The sequence below is a fragment of the Pelodiscus sinensis genome, chromosome 10 (genome assembly GCF_049634645.1).
Source record: "Pelodiscus sinensis isolate JC-2024 chromosome 10, ASM4963464v1, whole genome shotgun sequence".
NCBI classification, from domain to species: domain Eukaryota; kingdom Metazoa; phylum Chordata; order Testudines; family Trionychidae; genus Pelodiscus; species Pelodiscus sinensis.
Genome location: NC_134720.1, coordinates 3,032,033 through 3,055,989, shown reverse-complemented (window position 1 = coordinate 3,055,989; position 23,957 = coordinate 3,032,033). Strand labels below are relative to the sequence as shown.

Genomic DNA, 23,957 nt, shown 5'->3' with positions numbered 1-23,957 from the left:
GCGGCCCCCAAGCCAGCCCGCCCCCGCCCAAAACCAACCGCCGGGCCTGGGGGAGCCGGCCTGGCCCGTGGCACCCGGAGCAGGCGGAGGGGGACCAGGACGGACTCGGGATGCAGAGCAGAGCTCCAGCCAGGAGGGGCCCCTGGAGCAGGCGGAGGGGAACCAGGACGGACTCGGGATGCAGAGCAGAGCTCCAGCCAGGAGGGGCCCCTGGAGCAGGCGGAGGGGAACCAGGACGGACTCGGGATGCAGAGCAGAGCTCCAGCCAGGAGGGGCCCCTGGAGCAGGCGGAGGGGGACCAGGACGGACTCGGGATGCAGAGCAGAGCTCCAGCCACGAGGGGCCCCCGAGCAGGCGGATGCCGCGGGTGAGTTGCAGGAGCAGAGACTGGCCCTGGCATGGGCGGCAGTGCCAAGGCATGGGAAGGCTGTGGCCCCGCCCCCAGAGCCCTTCCTGCTTCCTGGGCTATGCTGGGGGGCGGCTCTTCTCTCCTGGCCAGTGCCCCAGGCTGGGACTGAGCTTGGGACTAATGGGGCTGGCCTGCCCTCCGTGGCTGGGGGAGGCGGCTCTGTGGGTGGGAAAGGTGGCTCTGTGGCTGGGGGAGGCAGCGCCGTGGCTGGGGGAGGCGGCGCCGTGGGTGGGAGAGGTGGCTCTGTGGCTGGGGGAGGCCACTCAGTGGCTGGAGGAAGCAGCGCCGTAGCTGGGGGAGGCAGCGCCGTAGCTGGGGGAGGCGGCTCCGTGGCTGGGGGAGGAGGCTCCGTGGCTGGGGGAGGCGGCTCCGTGGCTGGGGACGGCGGCTCCGTGGCTGGGGGAGGAGGCTCCGTGGCTGGGGACGGCGGCTCCGTGGCTGAGGGAGGCGGCTCCGTGGCTGGGGACGGCGGCTCCGTGGCTGGGGGAGGAGGCTCCGTGGCTGAGGGAGGAGGCTCCGTGGCTGAGGGAGGCGGCTCCGTGGCTGGGGGAGGCGGCTCCGTGGCTGGGGACGGCAGCTCCGTGGCTGGGGGAGGAGGCTCCGTGGCTGGGGGAGGAGGCTCCGTGGCTGGGGGAGGCGGCTCCGTGGCTGAGGGAGGAGGCTCCATGGCTGGGGGAGGCGGCTCCGTGGCTGGGGGAGGCGGCTCCATGGCTGGGGGAGGCAGCGCCGTGGCTGGGGGAGGCAGCGCCGTGGGTGGGAGAGGTGGCTCTGTGGCTGGGGGAGGCCACTCAGTGGCTGGAGGAAGCAGCGCCGTAGCTGGGGGAGGCAGCGCCGTAGCTGGGGGAGGCGGCTCCGTGGCTGGGGGAGGAGGCTCCGTGGCTGGGGGAGGCGGCTCCGTGGCTGGGGACGGTGGCTCCATGGCTGGGGGAGGCGGCTCCGTGGCTGGGGGAGGATGCTCCGTGGCTGGGGACGGCGGCTCCGTGGCTGGGGACGGCGGCTCCGTGGCTGGGGGAGGAGGCTCCATGGCTGGGGGAGGCGGCTCCGTGGCTGGGGGAGGCGGCTCCGTGGCTGGGGGAGGAGGCTCCGTGGCTGGGGGAGGCGGCTCCGTGGCTGAGGGAGGAGGCTCCATGGCTGGGGGAGGCGGCTCCGTGGCTGGGGATGCGCTCCATCCATCCATTCACCAGGCACTCTGGGGGCCATGCCTCCTTTCACCTTCAGTGCTCTGGGCCTGGAAGGGTGGGGGCTGCACCCTCGCTACCCTCCTAGTGCTCTGGGGCTGGGAGACTGGGCCTGGCCTCCGGCGGGATGGGCAGGGCCTTGGGGAGAAGGGCTGGGCCAGGGCTAGCCTCCCCAAACTGGAGGGGGCTCACAGGTCACCCCTGGACCCTCGGCTCTGTGGGTCTAGACACACGAGAGGTGGGCGCCTGAGCTAACGGGCCCCTCTCGGCCGCGGCTGCGGCTGGCTCAGCCCCCAGCGTGGAATGGGCCCGGCCCACGGTAACGCTGCCGGGCGCTCACCAATGGCTCGGTGCTCGTACTCCTCTGCCAGGCTCAGCATCTCCTCCGTGCTGTCCGTGTCGTCCTCCTCCTTGGACAGCTCCTTGAGGAGCTTGCTGCAGGCCAGGGCGGCGGCGATGCAGTCCTGGCTCTGGGGGGGCAGGGCGCCGGTTAGCCGGAGCAAGGAGAAGACCAAGCGCCATGGAGAGAGGCCGGTGGCGACGGCCACGGGGCTCCAGGCGCGGCAGCCCGTTCCAGCCCCGCCAGGCTGCAGTGTCCCCCAGGCCAGAGCCAGGCGCTGCCCGGGGCTTTGGGCCACAGCTGTGGCGTTTTGGGGGTCAAAGGCCTGCTGGGAAGGGGTTGCGCCGAGGCCTCCGGCTCTGGGCTGCTGCGGACGTGGGCAGTTCTCCAGCAGCACTGCCCCGGCGGGGAGAGCGGCCCTGTCCCCTCCTCGTGCTGCTCCGAGCCAGGGCTCACCCCTCAGGGCCTCCCTGCTGCGGGGCCGCGAGCGGAGCCATGCGAGCGGGTCACCGCGCGGGAAGATACGGGCCCGGTGCGCATCCCCCGCTGCCCTCCCTCCCTGCGTCCGCACTGACGCTGGCCCCGCTGGCGAGCGTGGAGCCTGCAGACCCCAGCGCCCCAGCCAAGGGCGGCCCCATGCCAAGCTGGAGGCAGGGCCCCAGCTGCTGCCTTCCTGGACAGACCGGCCCCGTCTCCTCCGGGGCGGGGAGGCAAGGTGGGCTGGACCAGGAACGTGGGCTGGCTGGAGCTGGGAGTCCATGGGCGGGGGAAGGGGGCACCCTTGAAGGGCCAGGACCCAGCCCTGCTGTTACCAGCGCCCGGGAAGGGCCCTCGTACCTGGGCCCAGATGATTTCCGCCAGCTCCTTGCGACTCTGCACCACAGCCCAGATGAGGAGGTCCCTGACCGGGTCCATGGAGAAGGCGACGCGGCCGGCCGAGCGCTTGTGGAAGGAGCGGAGACTCACCCCCTGCACCTGGGGAGGGCGGCAGAGGTTGGCGCAGCGAACCGGAGCCCCGGGCAGGGGGCGGGAAGGCTGCAGGCCGTGGCGCCAGGAGGGGACCAGCGACAGGGCTGCTCCATGTTTCCCCTGCCACTGCCAGGCCTGTGTACTGGTCCTGGGAGCCCCTAGAGCACCCCCAGTGCCTGGAGCCAGGCGTGCCCAGCTTCTCCCTGCCCCGATGGCCCAGGGAGAGCAGTGCCACATGGGTGGGGACGCGACTGCCCCAGAAGGGCGCGTCACGACGGCCTGCTGACCCGTCCGGCTGGCAGGCGATTTCGGGGGGACCCAGAGGCACCCACCTGAGCTGAGCAGGGGCTGAGCTCATCGGGGACTTTACCCCCGTGCTCTCTAGCTGGAGAGGATGCTGGATGAAACAAACCCAAGGGCTTGTCTGGGGGGAGTTTAGGTGTGTGGAGCTACACTGATGCGGCCAGCTGCTGGGCTCCAGCTGGCCCCAGGGTAGTTACAGTGGCCAGTCCGGTCATGGATTGGAGAGCCCGGTCGTGCCAGTGCAGCACAGGGCTCAGCCCTACTCCACTTCGACCAGTGCACCGTCTGTGGGGTGGGATGTCCCATCTGCTGGCCAGTGCGGGGGCCGCACGCTGCCCTCCCTCCCTACGTCCGCATTGACGCTGCCCGGGCCCACTCCCGACCTCCCCAGCAGGCGTCCTCTCCCGGCGAGCCCACGGCTGCCCCCTCCCCGCCCCACGGGGCGCCCCGTACGTTCAGCTTGATGTGCGGGACGGCGAGGGAGAGCCGGTGCCGCTCGGCGTGCTTGGGCTTCGGGTACAGCGGCTGTGTGGCGTCGCCTAGCAGCTCCCGCAGCACCTGCGAGACGTGGTGCAGCTGGACCTGGGGCACCTGGGTGCAGGCCGCGTGCTCCTTCTCCTCCAGCAGCACCTTCTGCAGCTTGCCGTGGAAGAGGCTGGCGGGCGCCAGGTTCTCGTAGAGGTAGAGCAGGGTGGCCCAGGTGCCGAACTCCTTCAGGCGCACGCCCTGCTCCAGGAAGAGCTTCACGAAGTCCGGCTTGTTCCCGATCAGGGCGGCGGCCATGACGGGGTGCAGGTCTGCGGGCTGGCAAGCCGGACAGCGCGGTCACGGCCCGGCCGATCCATCCCGGCAGCGGGCCAGGGCGCGGAGCAAGCAGCGGGGGGCGCTGGAGCAGGGGAAGCAGCCATAGGAGGGGGCGTGGACACACGGATACCAGCCGCACACAGCTCCGGCTCCACTCCCCGCAGGAAAGCGATGCAGCTGTTCCGCCCCTCGGGCACAGCTCCGCTCCTCCGCTGCCCATGGGCCACCTGCCTCCTGCCCCCTGGGGCTCGGGGGCTGCTCCATCATCCTCTTCCTTACCCAGAATCCCTGGGGTGGGCCTGACTGGCTCCCCCCAGCCTTCCTCCCCTCCCGCCAGGAGAGGAGCCCTTTCTGTCTCTCCCGGCCTGGGGCCCTGGCAGGACCCGCCAGCAGCGTGACCAGGCCCTGCTGCACCTGCTACATCTAGCCAGGTGTCCCCCATCCTCAGGGCCAGATTCGTGCTAAGCCACGCCCCTCCCTTATGCACATGCATGCGAGGGGTGGCAGACGGTGGCCCTTCGGGTGGGGCATGGGACCCTCTAGCTACAGGGGCTCTGCCGTGGCCACTGGCGGCAGGACATTCCGCCTACCAGTGGCCGTGCGCCTGTCGCCAGGTTTGGCGCTCTGGAGCGCTGCTTCCCGGCTTTGGGTGCTTCGCGGCTGAGATGGGAGGCCCTGTAATTCCCACCTGGCACGTTTCCGTGGTCCCAAACTCATGCCATCCGCCAGCTCTGGTTTCCCGCGTGAGCGCGCGGGTCCTTGGCCACAGCCCAGCCCGTGGGGGCTGGCACGCACGCCCACAGCCGGCCGGGGATTTTCACTGTGAGGGGTTTCTCCCCAGGAAATGCCAAAGCATCAGCATCGGAATTGGTTGCAGAACCTGAGGGGGGTGTCTCAGGGCTGGGGGGATTTCTGGTCCAGCCCGGAGTGGAGAACGGGGCTCTCCCAGGGGGTGTAGGAGACCCAAATTAAAGTTCCTTCTCCGCCTAATTCCGAGCAGGGACTGGAACCTGGGTCTCCCCTATCCCTGCTATGGCACTTGGTCGCGCTGTCCCTCGTTTTATCGGGAACCAATGGCAAAGCTCTCGGGTTTCTTCCCGCGCGGAAAGCAAACGCATTTCAAAGCCTCCGCGTTTCTGTGGAAGGGAATTCTGCGGTCCTGGCTGGCCCTGCTCCCTTCTCCTGGGGTCCCCCCGAGCAGCCGATGCCTTCCCACGCGATGTTTGCCTCCATGATGCAGGCACTGACCGTGGGTGCTCCAGGGCTGGAGCCCCCATTGGGAAAAGGGAAGGGACGGGGCAGGGTGGGGGGAACGGGTGGAATGGGGTGGGACCAGAGGGGGTCAAGCTGCCGCCCCCCCGGCTCAAGGGGAAGTTGGCGCCTACATGTGACCAGTGGAGTCAGGAAAATGAAAGGGAAGATGCGATTTGCCCACCTCTAGCTTCTGCCAAGCAGATCACACAAGGGGTGCGAGAGAGGAGCTGGCTTTGCTTCCCCCCACCCCCCGCTCTCTCCATAGGGACGCCGTGCCATCGCCGAGCCTGTCGGGGGGAGGAGGAGAAGCACCCCACGTTGGGCGCCAAGCTGACTGGCACGCGCTTAATCCCTGAGTGCGCCACTAGAGGGCAGCATCTGCCATGGGTGTCCGGGCGGCGGCCTGGCACAGCTAGGCAGAGTAGCGGCCACGCCCCGGCCGGTTGGCCGGTCACGTTTTCGGCCTGAGCGGGTCGCTACGGGATCTGTGGAGAAACAGGGCAGCACAAAGCCCTGGGGCTAGGCTCCCCGCCGGTCCTGCAGGCTCCCGGCTGCACGGTGCGACCAGGGCGACCGCGTCCAGAAACAGACGGTGGCCTGGGAGTGGGTGTCAATGGCCCCTGGGAACCTCCCGAGCTACAGAGGAGCCCTATTGCCGACCCCAGCAAAGGGGGTGGGCTGGACCCAGGCTGGCTCTGCACTAGGGCTAGTCTCCGCTGCCCAGGGCAATAAGGAGCTAGGGAAAGCAAGGTCGTGGCAGATCTCCACTTCGCTCCCCTTCCATCCCCACCCCAGGTACTGGGCAGAGACCTGGGGGGCTTTTCCCCTCTCTCCGCACCCTGGGGCCGGGGTCACTCGCTGGTTTGAACAAGTGTCAGTGGCGGAGTCTTTCAGTCGAGGTTTGAGGACACCAGTGTCTCGGGCAGAGGTTCTGGGCCTGCTACAGAGCGGCTGGGACGGTTCTGTGGCCTGTGATGGGCAGGAGGTCCAACTACATGGCTGTGATGGCCCCTTCTGACCACAGGAGAGTATCTGAAAGCCAAGGGCCCCCCCTCCCCGCCTGCTGCTGCGGGATGGGCCCAGCCAAGCGCCTCTCACCTTCCATTCGTGGTCGTCGGTGAAGATTTCGCTCCGGGCAATGTCCACTCTGTTCCAGGCCACTGCCAGCTTCAGCTGCTGGTCCCAGTTCTCGTGGCCAAAGTGGTCCCGGCTGCGGGAGGCTGCAGCCCAAGGCACAAATCAGCAAGGGAGCTCTCCACGCCACGTGGCCCCCACCGCCCACCGGAAAACGACATCCACAAGCGGCCTGCCCGTGGCACCCCCGTGAGCCCAGAGGACTGTGGGCCAAGGAGTCCAAAGAGCCCAGGGAGAAAGACACGGGAGAACACCCCGCACGGAACCTGTGTGAATGTATCGGCCCGTCTCATGCGGTAGCCCTCTGCCTCACGCAGCCGGCAGGCGTGGCATTCCAACCCACGGCTGGAACCAGCACCATGGCTTTGCTGCGAGACACGGGACTGGCTCGGGCTATGGCCGGTGACTACGTGCCAGGAGCTGCTGGCCTAAGAAACGCAGAGACCAAGTGGAAGAGTAGGATGGGAACTGGCCTCTTGGATCCCCACAGACACTGGAGCAAGGCAGAAGTAACCACGGACCATGAGCCAAGAGAGGAAGGGCAGGCTGACTCTGCCCTCACGTGGGATACATGGTGAGAGGGGGCGGCTGGTTCTTCTGCCCAACAGAATAGCATGAACTTGAGTCAATTGTCTAATTAGGCAGGCGGGGTTATTCTAACAGCAATTCCCCTCACAAACAGGGCCACGTGCTCCTCTGGGCCTGAGTAAGGCAGGCAAATGGCTTCCACTCAGACAGTGCCAATGCAGCTCAAAGCACCCCCATTTTACCAGCGGACGGCTGTGGACCGGCTCCGGGGCAGATGCTCTTCGGTGATGCTCAGGGAAGTCACTTGACAACCTGCCTGCTCCGTCCCGTTGTCCGGAGAAAGCCCGAGACAGGAGACCCTGTGTCAGAGGCCCGGAAGGAGGCCTGGGGGTTTGTCATAATCAGGTGTGCTGAGCAGCACCCGATGACTAAGGGGTTAGGCGTCAGGCAGTCAGCCAATAACAATGCAGGTAGGAATTTCAAACTGGAAAAGAGGGGAGTTTCTCTCTCTCTTCTTTGTTTTAAGATCAGAGCAGTTTCTGCCAGGGATTGAGGGAGATGGGAGACGCTTCTCTCTCCAAGAATGGACTTCTTACAATGTGTAAGTAGGGAAAAGGTTAGCTAGTCCGTCACGGTTTCTTGTTTTCCTTGTTTGGGGATTTGGAAATCATGGCTGAGCTGGCTAATTGTTTTTTGTTTCTCTTTGGTAACTAAGCATTATAGCCAGGGGTTTTCCCCAAGTATCTATATCAAATGGTGATTCTTTCCATCTGGCCAATTGACTATGCTTGCAACTATCGTTGGCTGCGTCTAGACTGGCAAGTTTTTCCACAAAAGCAGATGCTTTTGCGGAAAAACTTGCCAGCTGTCTACACTGGCAGCTTGAATTTCCACAAGAACACTGATTTCCTACTGTCTGAAATCAGTGCTTCTTGCGGAAATGCTTTGCTGTTCCCGTTCGGGCAAAAGCCTTCTTGCACAAATGCTTTTGCGCAAGAGGGCCAGTGTAGACATCTCAGATTTGTTTTGCACAAAAAAGCCCCGCTGGCGAAAATGGCGATCGGGGCTTTCTTGTGCAAAACCGCGTCTAGATTGGCACGGATACTTTTCCACAAAAAGTGCTTTTGCGGAAAAGCGTCCGTGCCAATCTAGATGCTCTTTTCCACAAATGCTTTTAACGGAAAACTTTTCCGTTAAAAGCATTTGCGGAAAATCATGCCAGTCTAGACGTAGCCGTTTTGTTTTGATAATAAAAGATTGTTTGTTTTTTCTAATTAACCGGTATTGGTTGATCGTTGTGTCCTTAGGACTCAGTGCCTAGTTCCAAGGGAAAAGTCCATTGTTGTCTGTGGGGTCCCTCTGGTTTTCCTCAACTCCAAGCAAAAGGGACGTTGAGGCGGGGGAAAAAGCTTTTCCTTTAGAGAGGGGATTTCCCAAGTGATCTCTTCCCTGATTTCCTTGGAATTACTTGGGGGGTGGCATCCGGGTATTAGGATTTTGTGGGGGGAAGTTTTTGTAGCAGAGCCTGTTTTGGAGTGCGCTTGCAGGCCCCCACTTCCGCATTCGTCGTGCCAGCGTGGGGACCAGCCTCGCCAGGGCCTGTGGCCAACGCCTCCCCCGCGGCTCCGGCTCACCTTTGAGCAGTGCCTGAAGAATAGCCACATCCACATCCTGCAGGCCGTCTTTGCCCTCCCGGAAAATGGTCAGGAGCTGCCTGCTCCGCACTATGTCTTGTATCTGCAAGGAACGGCGGAGGATCAGCCGTCTGCCGCCGGCAGCAGCTCATGTGGGGCGAATGCGCTGCCCGGAGATCCTGGCTGGGCTGCCCCATTGCTGCTGCCTCGGTATCTGCAGGCCCTTAGATCCACTGCATGTGAAATCCCCGTCCACGGCCCGCCACCTCCTGGGAACGCACAGGGAGCCTGCAGGTGAAATCACGCCCTCCCCGAGACGCTGCCAAGGCTCCCCCCAGCTGCAATAGGGCCAGATTTCACCCCGTGTCTGTCCCCAGCAATGCCTTGCCCCCATTGGGCACACTCACCGTTACACGCTCAGGGCTGTTGCACACAACTTGCACGCTCACACGATGGGGGGTTGTGGGTGTATCCAGGTGTACACAGCCTGCCTCCCCCTCCCCGCTGCGGAGGCACAGCTAAGGCCTAGAGCACTTCCCCAGTCTCTCATGCTGGGTCCCCCCCCGTGGCCTGCGTGGGACCGCGATCCCTGGAAGGGTGACGCGTTGCCCGGCCCCGTTAGCTGAGTGCTCTGGGGACAGGGTGCGAGCCGCTCACCTTTTTGGTCCACTCCACCAGCCTGCCCTCGGTGAAGAGCTCATCGGTGTCCCGGAAGAGGGCGTTGAGCTTCTGCCGCACCAAGGCGATGGTGATCTCCGGGACGGGCCGATGGGCCACCTGCGCGATGACGTCGGCCACGCGCCCGGAGCCCTCCACGACCACGCAGGGGGTGCCCTTGGTGATGGCACCGTGGACCGTCTGCAGCCCGCAGCGGCAGGGAGAGAAGCCAGGCCCGCTCGGCTCAGTGGAAGCCTCTCCATTCGCTCTAGCTTAGACACAGCCCCCCAGCGGTGACCCGACAGCCTCCCCCGGCAGCTCCGGTTCCTGCCTGGTCTGCGCTCCAGCCCGTCTCCCCCGTGTACTCACCTCGAGGGTCCCGGGCCCTCCCTCCAGCACCACGCAGACGATGGGGATCTGGATGGCGACTCCTGCAAGGAAGCCGGGACTTGGGTCAGCTCCGTCGGGAGGCAGCCCTCTCCCAGCTCAGCCGCCCTGCTCAGAGTGGCCAGGCCGGCTCTGCCCCTGAGAGCTGAGCCGAGGGATTTCCAGCCCCCCGAGATCCACTCGTGGGAGGCGCTGGCCGGGGGGAAGGGCAGGTCTGGCCCCACTGCCCCGTGCCGCCATTACCTCCTTTCACCTTAGTCTGCTCGGAAATGAAGCGCTCCAGCCGGGTCCGCAGGGGGATCTCCACGCCGTACCGGCCGTGCGTCCCGTCGTCCACCAGGAGGAAGTGGGAGTGGTTGCTGTCCAGGCAGGACAAGCTGCCCTGGCTCTCCTCATCCAGCACGTACTCGGCCGGGAAGCCGCCCTGCAAGCGGCCGGAGGAGAGGCACAGACCGACGGGGGGGATCTCGCTGGGCCCTTCTCGCTCGGGCAGCTCCATTTGCTCCATCCCCCGCCCGACCGGAGCAGGAGCAGCCCCAGAGCAGGCCAGAGTACAAGGCGCTGCCCGGCAGGGGTGGTTCTAGAGCCAGCGTGCCAGGGGAAATCGCCACGGGGAGGCTAGCGCTGACGGAGGACGGGCCAGGTGGGTCGTGACAGAAAGCAGACAGGCAGGATCGGGGCTGGGCAGGAGTCTGAGACACAGATCCCGTCCGCTCCCAAGCGGTTTCTCAGCCCCGTCTCCCCGGGAGAGGGGACACGCCTCCCATCCGAAAGGAGGGATTTGAAATGGCCTCCGGTGCAATTCGCTCCGGGATTCGGCGAGGGACACAGCCCCGAGGCCCAGCGGCTCAGCCGGGGCTGCTGGGAGGGCGGCGCCCAGGCCAGAGTTAGGTACCCCAAGAAGCGATCTGATTTCCAAACGGGGCCCGTTCCCAGCAACAGGCAGGCTGTTCCCTGAGGCACCTCCCACGGGCGTAGGAGCCTAACCCGGCCATTTCTGAGACTCTGGGCTGGAGAATCCGGCTCCTGATAATCTTCAGTCGCAGGGCCCCGCCAAATCCCCTGCCATAAAAAGTGCCTCTGGAGCACCCCATCTGGCCTTCCCGCGGGGGGCGCCTCCCCCGTCAGGCTCTAGCTGCGAGTCCCCGTCAGGGAGGGGTGGGGTGAGATTTCCTCTTGCTCTGCAAATTGCCGCTTCCGAGGAGGGTCAGAACCGTCCCTGGCGGCAGGGAGCTCCAGGGCTCCAGCTGTCCACACTCCCGTCCCCCCATGCAGAGAGGCTGGGGCTCCCCCACCGCACACACGGGGGTAGGAGACGGTTAGCAAAACCGGACCGGCAGTAGCCCATCCCCCGGCCTGCAACCCTCACTTTTGGCTTTAGAGCTGGGGGCCCGGCCAGCAGCCTTCCTCTCTGGCTGCCCAGCTCGGAGGGCAGCCCCCCAGCCAGCAGCAGGGCAGACGCTCAGGCGGCAACCCCACAACTCCCCCCTCCTGCCCCCCGAGGCTGGCAACCCCACAGCTCCCCCCTCTCAGACCTGGGCACCCCCCTCCTGCCCCCCGAGGCTGGCAACCCCACAGCTCCCCTCTCTCAGACCTGGGCACCCCCCTCCTGCCCCCCGAGGCTGGCAACCCCACAGCTCCCCCCTCTCAGACCTGGGCACGCCCCCCCAGCCCCCCGAGTCTGGCAACCCCACAGCTCCCCCCTCCTGCGCCCCGAGGCTGGCAACCCCACAGCTCCCCTCTCTCAGACCTGGGCACCCCCCTCCTGCCCCCCGAGGCTGGCAACCCCACAGCTCCCCCCTCTCAGACCTGGGCACGCCCCCCCAGCCCCCCGAGTCTGGCAACCCCACAGCTCCCCCCTCCTGCGCCCCGAGGCTGGCAACCCCACAGCTCCCCTCTCTCAGACCTGGGCACCCCCCTCCTGCCCCCCGAGGCTGGCAACCCCACAGCTCCCCCCTCTCAGACCTGGGCACGCCCCCCCAGCCCCCCGAGTCTGGCAACCCCACAGCTCCCCCCTCTCAGACCTGGGCACCCCCCTCCAGCCCCCCGAGGCTGGCAACCCCACAGCTCCCCCCTCTCAGACCTGGGCACCCCCCTCCTGCCCCCCGAGGCTGGCAACCCCACAGCTCCCCCCTCTCAGACCTGGGCACCCCCCTCCTGCCCCCCGAGGCTGGCAACCCCACAGCTCCCCCCTCTCAGACCTGGGCACGCCCCCCCAGCCCCCCGAGTCTGGCAACCCCACAGCTCCCCTCTCTCAGACCTGGGCACGCCCCCCCAGCCCCCCGAGTCTGGCAACCCCACAACTCCCCCCTCCTGCGCCCCGAGGCTGGCAACCCCACAGCTCCCCTCTCTCAGACCTGGGCACCCCCCTCCTGCCCCCCGAGGCTGGCAACCCCACAGCTCCCCCCTCTCAGACCTGGGCACGCCCCCCCAGCCCCCCGAGTCTGGCAACCCCACAGCTCCCCCCTCTCAGACCTGGGCACCCCCCTCCAGCCCCCCGAGGCTGGCAACCCCACAGCTCCCCCCTCTCAGACCTGGGCACCCCCCTCCTGCCCCCCGAGGCTGGCAACCCCACAGCTCCCCCCTCTCAGACCTGGGCACCCCCCTCCTGCCCCCCGAGGCTGGCAACCCCACAGCTCCCCCCTCCTGTCCCCCGAGGCTGGCAACCCCACAGCTCCCCCCACTCAGACCTGGGCACCCCCCTCCTGCCCCCCGAGGCTGGCAACCCCACAGCTCCCCCCTCTCAGACCTGGGCACCCCCCTCCTGCCCCCCGAGGCTGGCAACCCCACAGCTCCCCCCACTCAGACCTGGGCACCCCCCTCCTGCCCCCCGAGGCTGGCAACCCCACAGCTCCCCCCACTCAGACCTGGGCACCCCCCTCCTGCCCCCCGAGGCTGGCAACCCCACAGCTCCCCCCTCTCAGACCTGGGCACCCCCCTCCTGCCCCCCGAGGCTGGCAACCCCACAGCTCCCCCCTCTCAGACCTGGGCACCCCCCTCCAGCCCCCCGAGGCTGGCAACCCCACAGCTCCCCCCTCTCAGACCTGGGCACCCCCCTCCAGCCCCCCGAGGCTGGCAACCCCACAGCTCCCCCCTCTCAGACCTGGGCACCCCCCTCCAGCCCCCCGAGGCTGGCAACCCCACAGCTCCCCTCTCTCAGACCTGGGCACCCCCCTCCAGCCCCCCGAGGCTGGCAACCCCACAGCTCCCCCCTCTCAGACCTGGGCACCCCCCTCCTGCCCCCCGAGGCTGGCAACCCCACAGCTCCCCCCTCTCAGACCTGGGCACCCCCCTCCTGCCCCCCGAGGCTGGCAACCCCACAGCTCCCCCCTCTCAGACCTGGGCACCCCCCTCCTGCCCCCCGAGGCTGGCAACCCCACAGCTCCCCCCTCTCAGACCTGGGCACCCCCCTCCTGCCCCCCGAGGCTGGCAACCCCACAGCTCCCCCCTCTCAGACCTGGGCACCCCCCTCCTGCCCCCCGAGGCTGGCAACCCCACAGCTCCCCCCTCTCAGACCTGGGCACCCCCCTCCTGCCCCCCGAGGCTGGCAACCCCACAGCTCCCCCCTCTCAGACCTGGGCACCCCCCTCCTGCCCCCTGAGGCTGGCAACCCCACAGCTCCCCTCTCTCAGACCTGGGCACCCCCCTCCTGCCCCCCAAGGCTGGCAACCCCACAGCTCCCCCCTCTCAGACCTGGGCACCCCCCTCCTGCCCCCTGAGGCTGGCAACCCCACAGCTCCCCCCTCTCAGACCTGGGCACCCCCCTCCTGCCCCCCGAGGCTGGCAACCCCACAGCTCCCCCCTCTCAGACCTGGGCACCCCCCTCCTGCCCCCTGAGGCTGGCAACCCCACAGCTCCCCCCTCTCAGACCTGGGCACCCCCTCCTGCCCCCCGAGGCTGGCAACCCCACAGCTCCCCCCTCTCAGACCTGGGCACCCCCCTCCTGCCCCCTGAGGCTGGCAACCCCACAGCTCCCCTCTCTCAGACCTGGGCACCCCCCTCCTGCCCCCCGAGGCTGGCAACCCCACAGCTCCCCTCTCTCAGACCTGGGCACCCCCCTCCTGCCCCCCAAGGCTGGCAACCCCACAGCTCCCCCCTCTCAGACCTGGGCACCCCCCTCCTGCCCCCTGAGGCTGGCAACCCCACAGCTCCCCCCTCTCAGACCTGGGCACCCCCCTCCTGCCCCCCGAGGCTGGCAACCCCACAGCTCCCCCCTCTCAGACCTGGGCACCCCCCTCCTGCCCCCCGAGGCTGGCAACCCCACAGCTCCCCCCTCTCAGACCTGGGCACCCCCTCCTGCCCCCCGAGGCTGGCGACTCACCGTGGGGCAGATGAGGCTGCTGCGGTTGTGCACGGTCCCCCAGGTGGCGATGCCGATGGTGACGATTTCGCCCTCCTTGCAGCTGCTGCTCATGCTGAAGTCTCTGACGGCTTCTCCCACCTGCTTCATCACGCCGGCGTGGGACCCCCCCGTTATGATCCAGGCGCCTGGCGGACACACACAGGGGCTGATACCCTGCAGAAGCCCCCTTCCAGCCAGGGTTTGGAGACTCCCCCCGAGGCCTGTGGGGTGCCCATCCTGCATGCCGCCCCATCAGCGCCTCTGCGTGGCGTCTGCCCCGTGACACAAAGTGCTGGGCCCTCTCGGGGCTCCCGGGCCGCTCTGGGCTGTCCCATGGCTCGAGGCCAGGAGTGGTGTGTGCGCTCGCGGGGCAAACAGGCGCAGGATCGTTTTGTGGGTCAGGCAGATCTGGATTCGGTTCCCTGCTCTCCCACCGACTTGCTCTGTGGCCTGGGGGACCAGGCTGCCTTTGCAACCAGGGGATAATCTCCCTCCCTGCCCACCTCAGGGCTGCCCAGACTGCGAACACTTCAGGGCAGGGCCTGTCTCTGCCCAGAGGCTCATGGCCATGCCTTCACTGCCCGGAGCCATGTTTCCAGCGGGATACCTAGCATACGCCAACCCCCTCTCCGTCAAACCCTAGTGGAAACCCGGCTCTGCCAGGGGAAGTTCACAGTAGCGGTGGGGGGTGGGCAGCGCGAGCTCTCTGAACCACGCCGACTGATAGGCCGTCGTCTCCTTTTGCTGGAGTTTCCAGAAACGGTTCTATGGACGGCGGCTGCGGCAGCGTCTATTTCTCACGTCCTGCGGGGGAAGCCCAGCCCAGATCCTGCAGTCCCCGGCAGCCGTCGCCAATCGGGCTAGCCTTTCCCCCCAGGCTCACAGAGCATGAGCTACCCCCCACAGGGACCAGGTTGGACCCCAACACAGCACGGTGTCTCATGAAGGCCCCTTGGGTAACCCTCCCAGCAGATCCGTAAGGGTGGAATTTGGCTCAGGGTATTTCGGTTCATGGTTCAGAGAAGCTTATGAGGGGATTTGATCTGTTAGTACCTGGAGAGCAGACTTCTGATGGCACAAGGGTTACAATCTAGAACAAGAGTTGGCACAAGGGTGATGATCTAGAACAAGAGGTGGTGTATGGATGCATGATCTAGAACAAGAGATGACATGAGGGGTTCTAATCTAGAACAAGCATTCGCAGTCTAGAACATGTGATGGCATAAGGGTTCACAATCTAGAACAAGAGTTGGCACAAGGGTGATGATCTAGAACAAGAGATGACATGAGCGGTTCTAATCTAGAACAAGCGGTTGCAGTCTAGAACATGTGATGGGATAAGGGTTCGCAATCTAGAACAAGAGTTGGCACAAGGGTTTATGATCTAGAGCAAGAGATGGCACGTGTTCACAATCTAGAACGAGAGATGACACAAGGGGTTATAAACTAGAACGAGAGATGGCACAAGTGGCTCTAATCTAGAACCAGAGACGGCACACGGATTCTAATCTAGATCAAGAGATGACACAAAGGTCCCTAATCTAGAACAAGAGATGACACAAGTGTTTATAATCTAGACCATAATCTAGACCAAACTACATCCAGGCTGGAAGCAGGGCGCCCATTGGACCAGCTTACCAGGCAAGCTGGTGGATTCGTCACCTGTTGCCGTCAGTAGCTGAGGGCCAGACGTCTCTGCAAATGACGCCCTGTTGCTCAAAGAGCCGGGACGGGCTCCCTGCAGGCGGCATGCTGGCCGGCGTGAGAGGGTTGCCCTGGCTCCCTCTGGCCTTGGGGCTGGACTCTGTGGATTCCTGGAACTATGATCCTTGTGTGCCCGAGGCGACTCCACGGGTGTGCAACTGGCACCATGTTCCCAAGATGCCGAGCGGGTCAGAGACTCAGGCAGGGCATCAGCACTGCCGAAAGAGGACGATGAGTGATGGGCAGCGGCTCTGCAAGGACAGCGCTTGCCGGGAAAGCCAGGGGGAAGGGCCCTGGTGAGATGGGACAATGCCGGGGAGGCGGAGGGGCCTGGAATGCAGGATGGGGTAGTGCCTGGGCTGTGGGCAGGCGGTGGATGGGGGGCTGGAAGCAGGGAGAAAGGATCCCGGGCTACAGTGAGCCAAGAGGATGCTGCCAGAGGCTCCCTGGCCTGAAAGCAACATTTCAGCACCGCGGCCCCGCCCCGAGAGGGGCATTGTGGGACCCTGCACCCCAGCCCGACCTCTACTAGACCCACAGAAACGCTAAAGGCCGCTCCTCCCGGCATCCGTGCTAAGCAAAGGCAGGTGGGCACACGGGGGGAGGAGCATCCTGGGAGTCCCAGGACTCATGGAGGCCGCTTGCCAAAGCAGGGACTGGCTCTGCAGGGCCCCGGTCGCTGCCTGGACCCGCCTGTCTCCAGCGGCCCCACAGAGGCCGGGCTAGCGGAGAGCTGCGGTTTGTAGCCAGCGTCTCTGCCCCTCGTTCGGGCCCTGAGGAGCCAACAGGCCAGGGATGCTGCCCCACAAGGAATAGAAGCAGCCGGCACGTTCTAGACTGTTCCGAGCGCCGCCCTCAGGGCCGGGTTAGCCGCGAGCCCGCCAGCGGTTTGCTGCTCCTTCCCCCACGGAAACCCTTCGCACCTCCCCTGGGTGGGGCTGCAAACAGGGCCCTCCTCCAGCGCGCCCCCAGGGACCCCGCGCCGCTGGCGCCCGCTACCTGTTGTCTGGGCCACCTTGACCAGCCCGCGCCGGAAGATGTTCTTCAGCCTGGGCATCATGTTGAAGTTCTTGGCGCCCCCCGTCACCGAGATGAGCAGGTTGGGCGCGTCGAGGCCCCAGTGCTGTGTCATCAGCCGGTAGATGAGGCACGGAGGGGTGTCCACCGAGACGCGCACATACTGGGGGGGGGCACGGAAGGGAGGGAGTAAAACCCACCGCGCCGCTCCAGAGAGCAAAGCCAGCCTGGGACTCATCCCCGAGGGCGGCCCCACCCATCCCACACCTCCCTAAAGGCTCAGGGCTGCATGGCGAGGCGCTCCTCCCTCCCTCCCTTCCCCTTGCACTGCCGCAGGGCCAAGCGGGCGTCACTGCATGCACCCCCAAGGAGAGGGCAATGAGCCGCGTGGGGCTGCCGGCCTGGGACCATGCTGTCCCTGCTCCCACCCGCCTCTCTGCCAGTCTCCCCACCTCCAGGAGTGGGAGGCAGCAGGAGAGCAGGCTGCCCGTTGCATCCTGGCCAGCAAACGGCTCCAGAGGAGGTCTCAGATTTACTTCTCCTGGCCCTGGGCCTCCTCCCCATCTCACCCCAGCGCTGCTCCGGCTGTGGGCAGGGCGAAGGAGGTGACACCTGCCCCCTCCCTTTCTCCGCTGGGGCCAGCGCTGCCTTCGGGGCCTCTCCCCGTCTCCCCTCTAAGGCCGGCGAGTCGGCCCGTTCCGCGAGCTGCAAGTGCCGAGCAGCAGGATTTCAAGGTGGGGTCCCTGTCCCCGAAGCCCTAGGGACCGACCCACCTTTCCCACCTTCGGACCCAGGCCCGCAAAGCTGATATCACCGAACGCGTCCGTCGGCATTTCTTGGATGTGCCTCTTGGGGTCCCATTCCTTCCCCAGGAAAACGGACGGCTTTGTGGCCTCCTCCAGGTGCTGCTCCTTGGGGTAACCGCACTCACACATCACCCTCCTGGCAAGAAACCAATAGCACAGCCAGGCCGGGTCAGACCAACGGTCCATCCAGCCCAGTGTCCTGTCTGCCCACAGTGGCCAACGCCAGAGGGCGGGAACAGAACAGGGAATCATGAAATGATCCCTCCCCTGGCACCCATCTCCAGACAAACAGAGGCTAGGGACCCCATTCCTACCCATCCTGGCGAACAGCCATTGAAGGACCTAATCTCCAGGAATCTATCTAGCTCTTTTTGGAATCCTGTTACAGTCCTGGCCTTCACAACATCCTCTGGCAAGGAGTTCCACAGGTTGGCTGTGCGCTGCATGAAGAAAAACTTCCTTTTGTTTGTTTTAAACCTGCTCCCTGTTCATTTCATTTGGGGACCCCTGATTCTTACGTTTTGCGAATCAAAATATATCAATTTTCAAATATCCACCAAAAACATCAACATTTTCTGTGGCTAATTTAGACACAAGCGTTTCTTTTTTGTTTGTTTGTTTCCATCAGAGTTTTCCACGGGAATAAGAAGAACGACGTTTTTCAGCCAGCTGTGCTTAGAGTTGTGGAATCAGCTGACGACACACAACCTCTCCTCTCCAGGAAATCTTTGTGTGTTCTTGCTGTGCTGCCTCCAGACCTCACCGCTCCTCTCTTTGTAGTAAAAATGGGCTTAGTGCTGAAGCCGAACTTTACTTTCCTGCCAGGTGGGTGGAAAGCGAGACGCAGATGGAAGTGGGGAAACATCCGTGCTTTTGACTTACCCAGTGTCTGACATCAGGGAGCTTTCAACGAAGTACACGCATTCCTTCTTCCTGATGTTTTCAGGAATCCACGAGCTGAGATTCTCCTGTGGCGGGGAGGGAATAAGGAGACCAGCTGGCTTAAATGGTTTCAGACACAAACCAGATTACGCAGGTTCCCACACCTGATCCGCAGGAAAACCAGACACATCACAAATTCAGCATGCAAGGGTTCCCAGCCAGTACATAGAGAAACAAAAGTCACAACAGCAAGGATCCCACGGGGAACCTGAGACTTGCACTTAGGACAAGTAGCAGAGCGAGGAGTCTGCCAGCACCGGACAGAGAGGCATGTGCTCCAAGTTGGCGAGGCATGAAGGAGCAGCGAGAGTCTAACACTCGGACTCTGTTGTGGGTTAACTGGAGTTATTTCACGTTAAAGCGGTGGGCACTTTGTCTGCCCAGGCTGTTGAAGTAGAGCAGGTAATGAGTCTAGCTGATGTCTCCTCCAGGTGATGCTCTGTTCCTGGATTGAGAGTCCTTTACCTAGTCCCACACTCTCCTGTCCAGGCAACCTGCTCCAGGACTCGGAGCATCTCCTGGCTATGCCCTTTACTCCTACATACGGTCAGTTTGCTGGCCTCCCCCTAACCCCGACACCCTCTAAACCAGTGGTCCCCAACCTTTTGAGGTTGTCGGGCGCCAGGGGGCGTGGCCGTTTGCCCGCCGGGCGCCAGGGGGCGGGGACACTTGCGCGCCCGGGGGCGGGCCCCCCCCAGCTGCGCGCCCGGGGGCGGGGCCTCCCTAGCCGCGTGCCCGGGGGTGGGGCCCCCCCATAGCTGCGCGCCCGGGGGCGGGGCCCCCTCCAAGGGCCGCGCGCCTGGGGCCGGCGCTCCCCCCCCCCCCGCCGAGTGCTGCGTGCCCAGGGCAGGCACTCCCCCCCCCCGCTGAATGCCGCACTCCCCCCCACCCGCCGAGTGCTGCGCGCCCAGGGCCGGCACTCCCCCCCCGCTGAGTGCCGCGCGCCTGGGGCCAGGGCCGGCGCTCCCCCCCGCCCTCCCGCCAAGCGCGCTCCCCCCGCAAGCGCCCGTGCGCCATGTGCCCAGGGCCAGGCCAGCCCTGAGCACCTGGCGGGCGCATTGAAATGCCCCCGCGGGCGCCGTGTTGGGGACCACGGCTCTAAACTTACCTTCTCATTATTGTCGGTGGCAAAACGAGCCTTCCTCCTGCTCTTACAGAAGCCCCTATTGTTGTGTCTGAGGTTGGGGACCATTTCAAGGTCGCAGCTCTTAGGATGCACCATGTAGCCGTCTTCCTCCTCGGGGAAGACCCCGTTCAGCTCCAGGGGCAGCATTCTGGTTTGCCTGCCACTCCCAGCTCCGGGCAGGTGTCTTGTCAGCCTCAGAGCTGCCTCTCGAGCGTGTTACACTGAGAAGTCCTGGGCTGCGATGAAACAGAGAGCTCTAAACACGCACCAGAAACACGAGCTGATGCTTGGTGCTGGAACAGCACGTGGCACACCTCGCCTGGGTCCCCTTCCTCCAATCCCAGCATGCTTTGGGATTTGTTCCAGATGTGGGCTAGACCTACTAGGCATATGGCACAGTGCAGACTTCTAAATTCATCTGTTGTTTTCCGGCAACAGGCCCTGAATGAGCGATCCCGGAATGTAGAGCCAGACGCGACCTCGAGCGGCCATCCTGCATGGAGGTTGGGTAAACCTACCCATCCCCGGAGACGTGCTCCTTCATCTGTTCATGAAAACCTCCCGTGCGGGGGATTCCCCAACCTCTCTCACTAACCTGGTCCCGTGTTTTACTACCCCGATAGGTGGAAAGATCCGTGCTGCAAACAAAGCCGATTAAGTGACGGGGGAAGATTACAAAACAAAACACAAAATTAATTACAAAGCAAAGCGAAACAGTCGGCGAGGCCTAGTTGTGGGCTCACACCTAGATCAGCCTGGAAGGACTTGTGAAGTTTTCTCTCTCTTGCCCAGGGCACACAACTCAGACTGTGTCTAGTCTACACGTCTCTATCGACAGAGAGACGTAGATTAGGCACGTCGAAATTGCTAATGAAGCGGGGATTTAAATATCCTGTGCTTCATTAGCATAAACACGGCTGCTGCTTTTTTTCAAAATGGAACTTTAAAAAAAAACCAACAACCCCGGCCGTCTAGATGCAGATCTTTCAAAAAATAAACCTTTTTTCAAAAGATCCTGTCAACCTCAGTTTTTGAGGAATACAGGCTCTTTCGAAAAAGGGTTGTATTTTTGAAAGATCCGTGTCTAGACTGCTGGGTGTGGGTTTTTTTTCGAAAAAGCTCCGTTTCGAAAAAAGCGGCGGCCATGTTTATGCTAATGAAGCACCGGATATTTAAATCCCCGCTTCATTAGCAATATCGACGTGCCTAATCTACATCTCTCTGTCGCCAGAGAGGTGTAGTCTAGACACAGTCTGGGTCATGTGCCCTGGGCCACGGCCATCATCCTTGCTGCCTTGCGCACACAACGCAGAGTCCTCGCTCAGCTCAGCACATCGCACCGCCCAGGAACCCTGCCTCGCCCGCCCCTAGGCCAGCTCGGCACCAACGGGGAAACACCCCATCTAGCCCATCCCCCCTCTAGAACTGGAGTCTCAAACATCCGGCCCGCGGGCCGAGCCGTTGCAGTGTCCTGCTGGCCCAGGGTGGGGCTGTCCATTACTGGCCCCCAAGTCCCACTTCTTCCCGCCATGGCCCCCATGGCACCTCGTCCCAAAGAACACGGCTTCAGGATCTCTTCAACGGGTGGGGGAGGAGGAGCAGCAGAGCGATGACAGGAAGGGGCGGGGCTTGGGCGACGGCCCCAGGCCACATTGCACCATTGCTTCCCCGTGGGCCGGGAGTTTGAGACCCCTGCTCCAGAGATTAGAAATCCCCCGTCTTTCCTATTCACCCTGCTGTGGTGGGTCGAGGCCCTGCCGGCGACACACCAGCTACCACCTCGGTCTGTCTTGCTCTGCCCACACCGCGCCTACCCTCCGCTGCCCGCTGCCCACACCCCGCTCGGATGTTACTTGTGTCTTCACTGTCGGGGAGCCAGAGTGCCTGCTCCCTCCTGCCGAAGGGTGCCACCCCCTTGGAGCTCATCCCGGGTCCGCGGGGGGCGCTGTAGCACCCGGCCTAGGGGAGCCCCCCTCGACTGACACGCTCTCCGCGTCGCTGTAGTTTGAAGCCACAATTGAACCCGCAGCGCCAGGAGGCAAATTTCATGACGTCTGTGGAGCTGGAGAGCGCGCTAAAGGGTGAAGTGTGGGGACGATGTTTTATTCATGCCCCGTGCAGAATGACTCAGCGCTCAGCACGTCCCCGTCTGCCTGGGGCAGGAGGGAACAAGCCAGCGTCCCGGCAAAGGGGCAGGGGCAAACGTTGGGGGCTTGGCGTCCAGTGCTTTTTCTGCAACTGCTTGGTTTTTTTGCCTCCCCCTCAAGGTCCCTGAGATGCTGCGAATTCAGTAGGTGGCCCGGGCTGGGACCCACGGCTCTGTATGGCGCTAGCTGGTGCTGCGAACAGGCCCGCTGATGGGGGGGAAGGGCACAACTGCCCCAGGACTGAGGAGCCTCCCTCCCCACGTTGCCCGGGGCCCGTGGAGGCTGCCGGCTCTGCTGGCTGCGAATGCCAAGTTCCCAATGAAATCGTTTTGTAAACGGAAGCCCCGTGCAGGAAGGCAGCTGAAGCCCCGCCCCTTGCACCCAAAGCCACACCCCTTCCCCGAGACCATGCCCCTTTCCCCTCCCAGCCGAGCCCCACCCAACTCCGGGGCTGTCGCGTAGCGCAACCCAGGCTGGGGAGCCCCTTCCCTTGCCTGCATCACCCGCCACCTCTGCCTGGCCTCTCTCGCGCACTTCCTAGGGCACCTCCCATAGATCCCAGAGCCCCGCACGCCGGAGGACTGCCCGGGATTCCTTTCCCTTTGAACCGGAGCCGATCTTTCAGCAAAACAAACCAGCCTCCGATCTCGCCTCTAAAACTGGCCCGCGATGGCGACTCTGCCTCAGCTGGGGTGAGCTGCCCTCCCGGTTAATTACCTTCCTCAGAACACGCTTGCCCCTCGTTTCTCGCCCAGCTTCGATTCCCAGCCCTCGGATCTTGCGATACCTTGGTCGCCTAGACTCAAGCGCTCCCGATTATCTGACGTCTGGCCCTCCCTGGTACCTGCCGACTCCACAGCCTTCTCTCGGCTGAGCCAAACACACGGAGCCCCTGAGCTAGCCCGGCAAACGGCCCCCGGTAACCAGCTCCAGCGCCACCGCCCACACCCAGCTGTGGACACAGCCCATGGGAAGTCCCACCTCCAGCCTCGGACTGGCTCCCTGCCATATATAACACCCCCGCCCCCACCCCATGGTATTCCTGGAAGTCTTCAGGCAACAGTGTGGCTCTCCGGTAGCTGTCACGGCCATTCCGACTCCTGGCTCTGACGCTGGCTTGATTTAGGCCTGGCCTCCTGACCCAGACCTTGAAACTTGACTCGGATCCGTGGTACCAACCCCCCGCCTGTCCCTGACCTCCCTGAGGAGCCCTCCCTTGGCTGTTCCTGCCACGTGCCTGCCGGCCCGGGGACCGTTCTCAGTCACCCACCCACAGGGAAGGATCCCCATCGTGTGAATGCTACCCAGGCGGGTGCTGATGTGGGCCGGGCCAGGCGCTGGCCTGTGGCCATGCGGCTCTCCGACCCGTGGCCCTTTCCCCCTGCTCCGCCCTGGCTTAGCAGCAGCGACGGCCCGTGCGGGTAGGTACGGCCCTTTCACGTCGAGCCATTTCCCAGCATGCTTAGGGCACAACAGCTGGCGGTGGACTCCTGTGCAGTCTACTGAATTGCCAGCACTTGCACCGCAAGCTCTCAGCTCACCCTGCTGCTCCCTCTGTTTTCAGTGACTCCCCCATATCACCCCCTCGTTGGCTCCAGGCAACAGCGCTCTCTGCCTTCAGGGCACCCCCAGGCCTCACTCTGCCCCCACACTCTGGGCACTCCATAACCCACACTGCACCCCCGGCCCCCACCCTGCCCTGGGGTACAGTTTTGACCCTCGGCACTCTCGGAGACGCTGCCTCTTGCCCCATCGGCCCCGGCACAGCTCCCCCCGCTGCGGTTCCCATCAGCTCCCTTGTACGGGGTGCCAGCCGCATGGGGCTGGCACAGGGGCCTTGTGTCATGAGGTGCCCTAGGAGCGGGCCGGAGCAGCCCCAGGAAGGGCCATGGTACAGAGGCATCCAGCATGGAAGTGCCCAGGTTGTGATAGAGATCTTACGGAAGCCCTAGGGAACGAGGGGGTGTCCGTCCCACGGACCTCAAGGGCCAGAGTTCTCCGGCTTTCCTTTCGTGCTGGCCGTTGGTTGTGGGCATGCTGGCTGGGATGACTGAGTCGGGGCTGGTCCTGCTTTGGGCAGGGGGTTGGACCCGATGCCTCCGGAGGTCTCCTCCAGCCCAAGGAGGCTATGACCAGGTACCCTTTACAGCCCTGGCTGCCTGTACTCCGAGAGGCAAATGGGGCCACCAAACGTGGCCTCGTCGGTTGCTCCGACAAAACTGTGGGTCTGAACAGAAAGGCCTGGGGGAAAGCCAGGCAGCGGAGCCGCAGGAACC

General features: G+C 64.4%; 1 protein-coding gene across 12 annotated transcripts in view; it reads right to left on the bottom strand.

Moving 5' to 3' along the window:
- TRPM2 (transient receptor potential cation channel subfamily M member 2) overlaps nucleotides 1–23,957 on the bottom strand; it is a 50,597-nt gene that overhangs the window by 19,420 nt on the left and 7,220 nt on the right. For 7 of the 12 annotated variants that reach the window (XR_012906175.1, XR_012906172.1, XR_012906171.1 and 4 more), the window contains exons 2-14: nucleotides 19,517–19,770; nucleotides 18,349–18,434; nucleotides 17,434–17,602; nucleotides 16,643–16,823; nucleotides 13,919–14,085; nucleotides 9,841–10,021; nucleotides 9,580–9,641; nucleotides 9,211–9,411; nucleotides 8,554–8,656; nucleotides 6,356–6,477; nucleotides 3,653–4,003; nucleotides 2,765–2,902; nucleotides 1,928–2,057 (exon numbers count right to left, since the gene is read on the bottom strand). Coding sequence is in view for 6 of the 12 variants with exons in the window: in XM_075937314.1 (XP_075793429.1) it covers nucleotides 1,928–2,057; nucleotides 2,765–2,902; nucleotides 3,653–4,003; nucleotides 6,356–6,477; nucleotides 8,554–8,656; nucleotides 9,211–9,411; nucleotides 9,580–9,641; nucleotides 9,841–10,021; nucleotides 13,919–14,085; nucleotides 16,643–16,823; nucleotides 17,434–17,602; nucleotides 18,349–18,434; nucleotides 19,517–19,681 (2,056 nt within the window). In the remaining 6 variants the exon portion in view is untranslated. Of the gene's footprint in view, nucleotides 1–1,927; nucleotides 2,058–2,764; nucleotides 2,903–3,652; nucleotides 4,086–6,355; nucleotides 6,478–8,553; nucleotides 8,657–9,210; nucleotides 9,412–9,579; nucleotides 9,642–9,840; nucleotides 10,022–13,918; nucleotides 14,086–16,642; nucleotides 16,824–17,433; nucleotides 17,603–18,348; nucleotides 18,435–19,516; nucleotides 19,771–23,957 lie in introns of those variants that run through there. The other 5 variants (XR_012906174.1, XR_012906173.1, XM_075937316.1 and 2 more) reach the window with 3 other exon arrangements.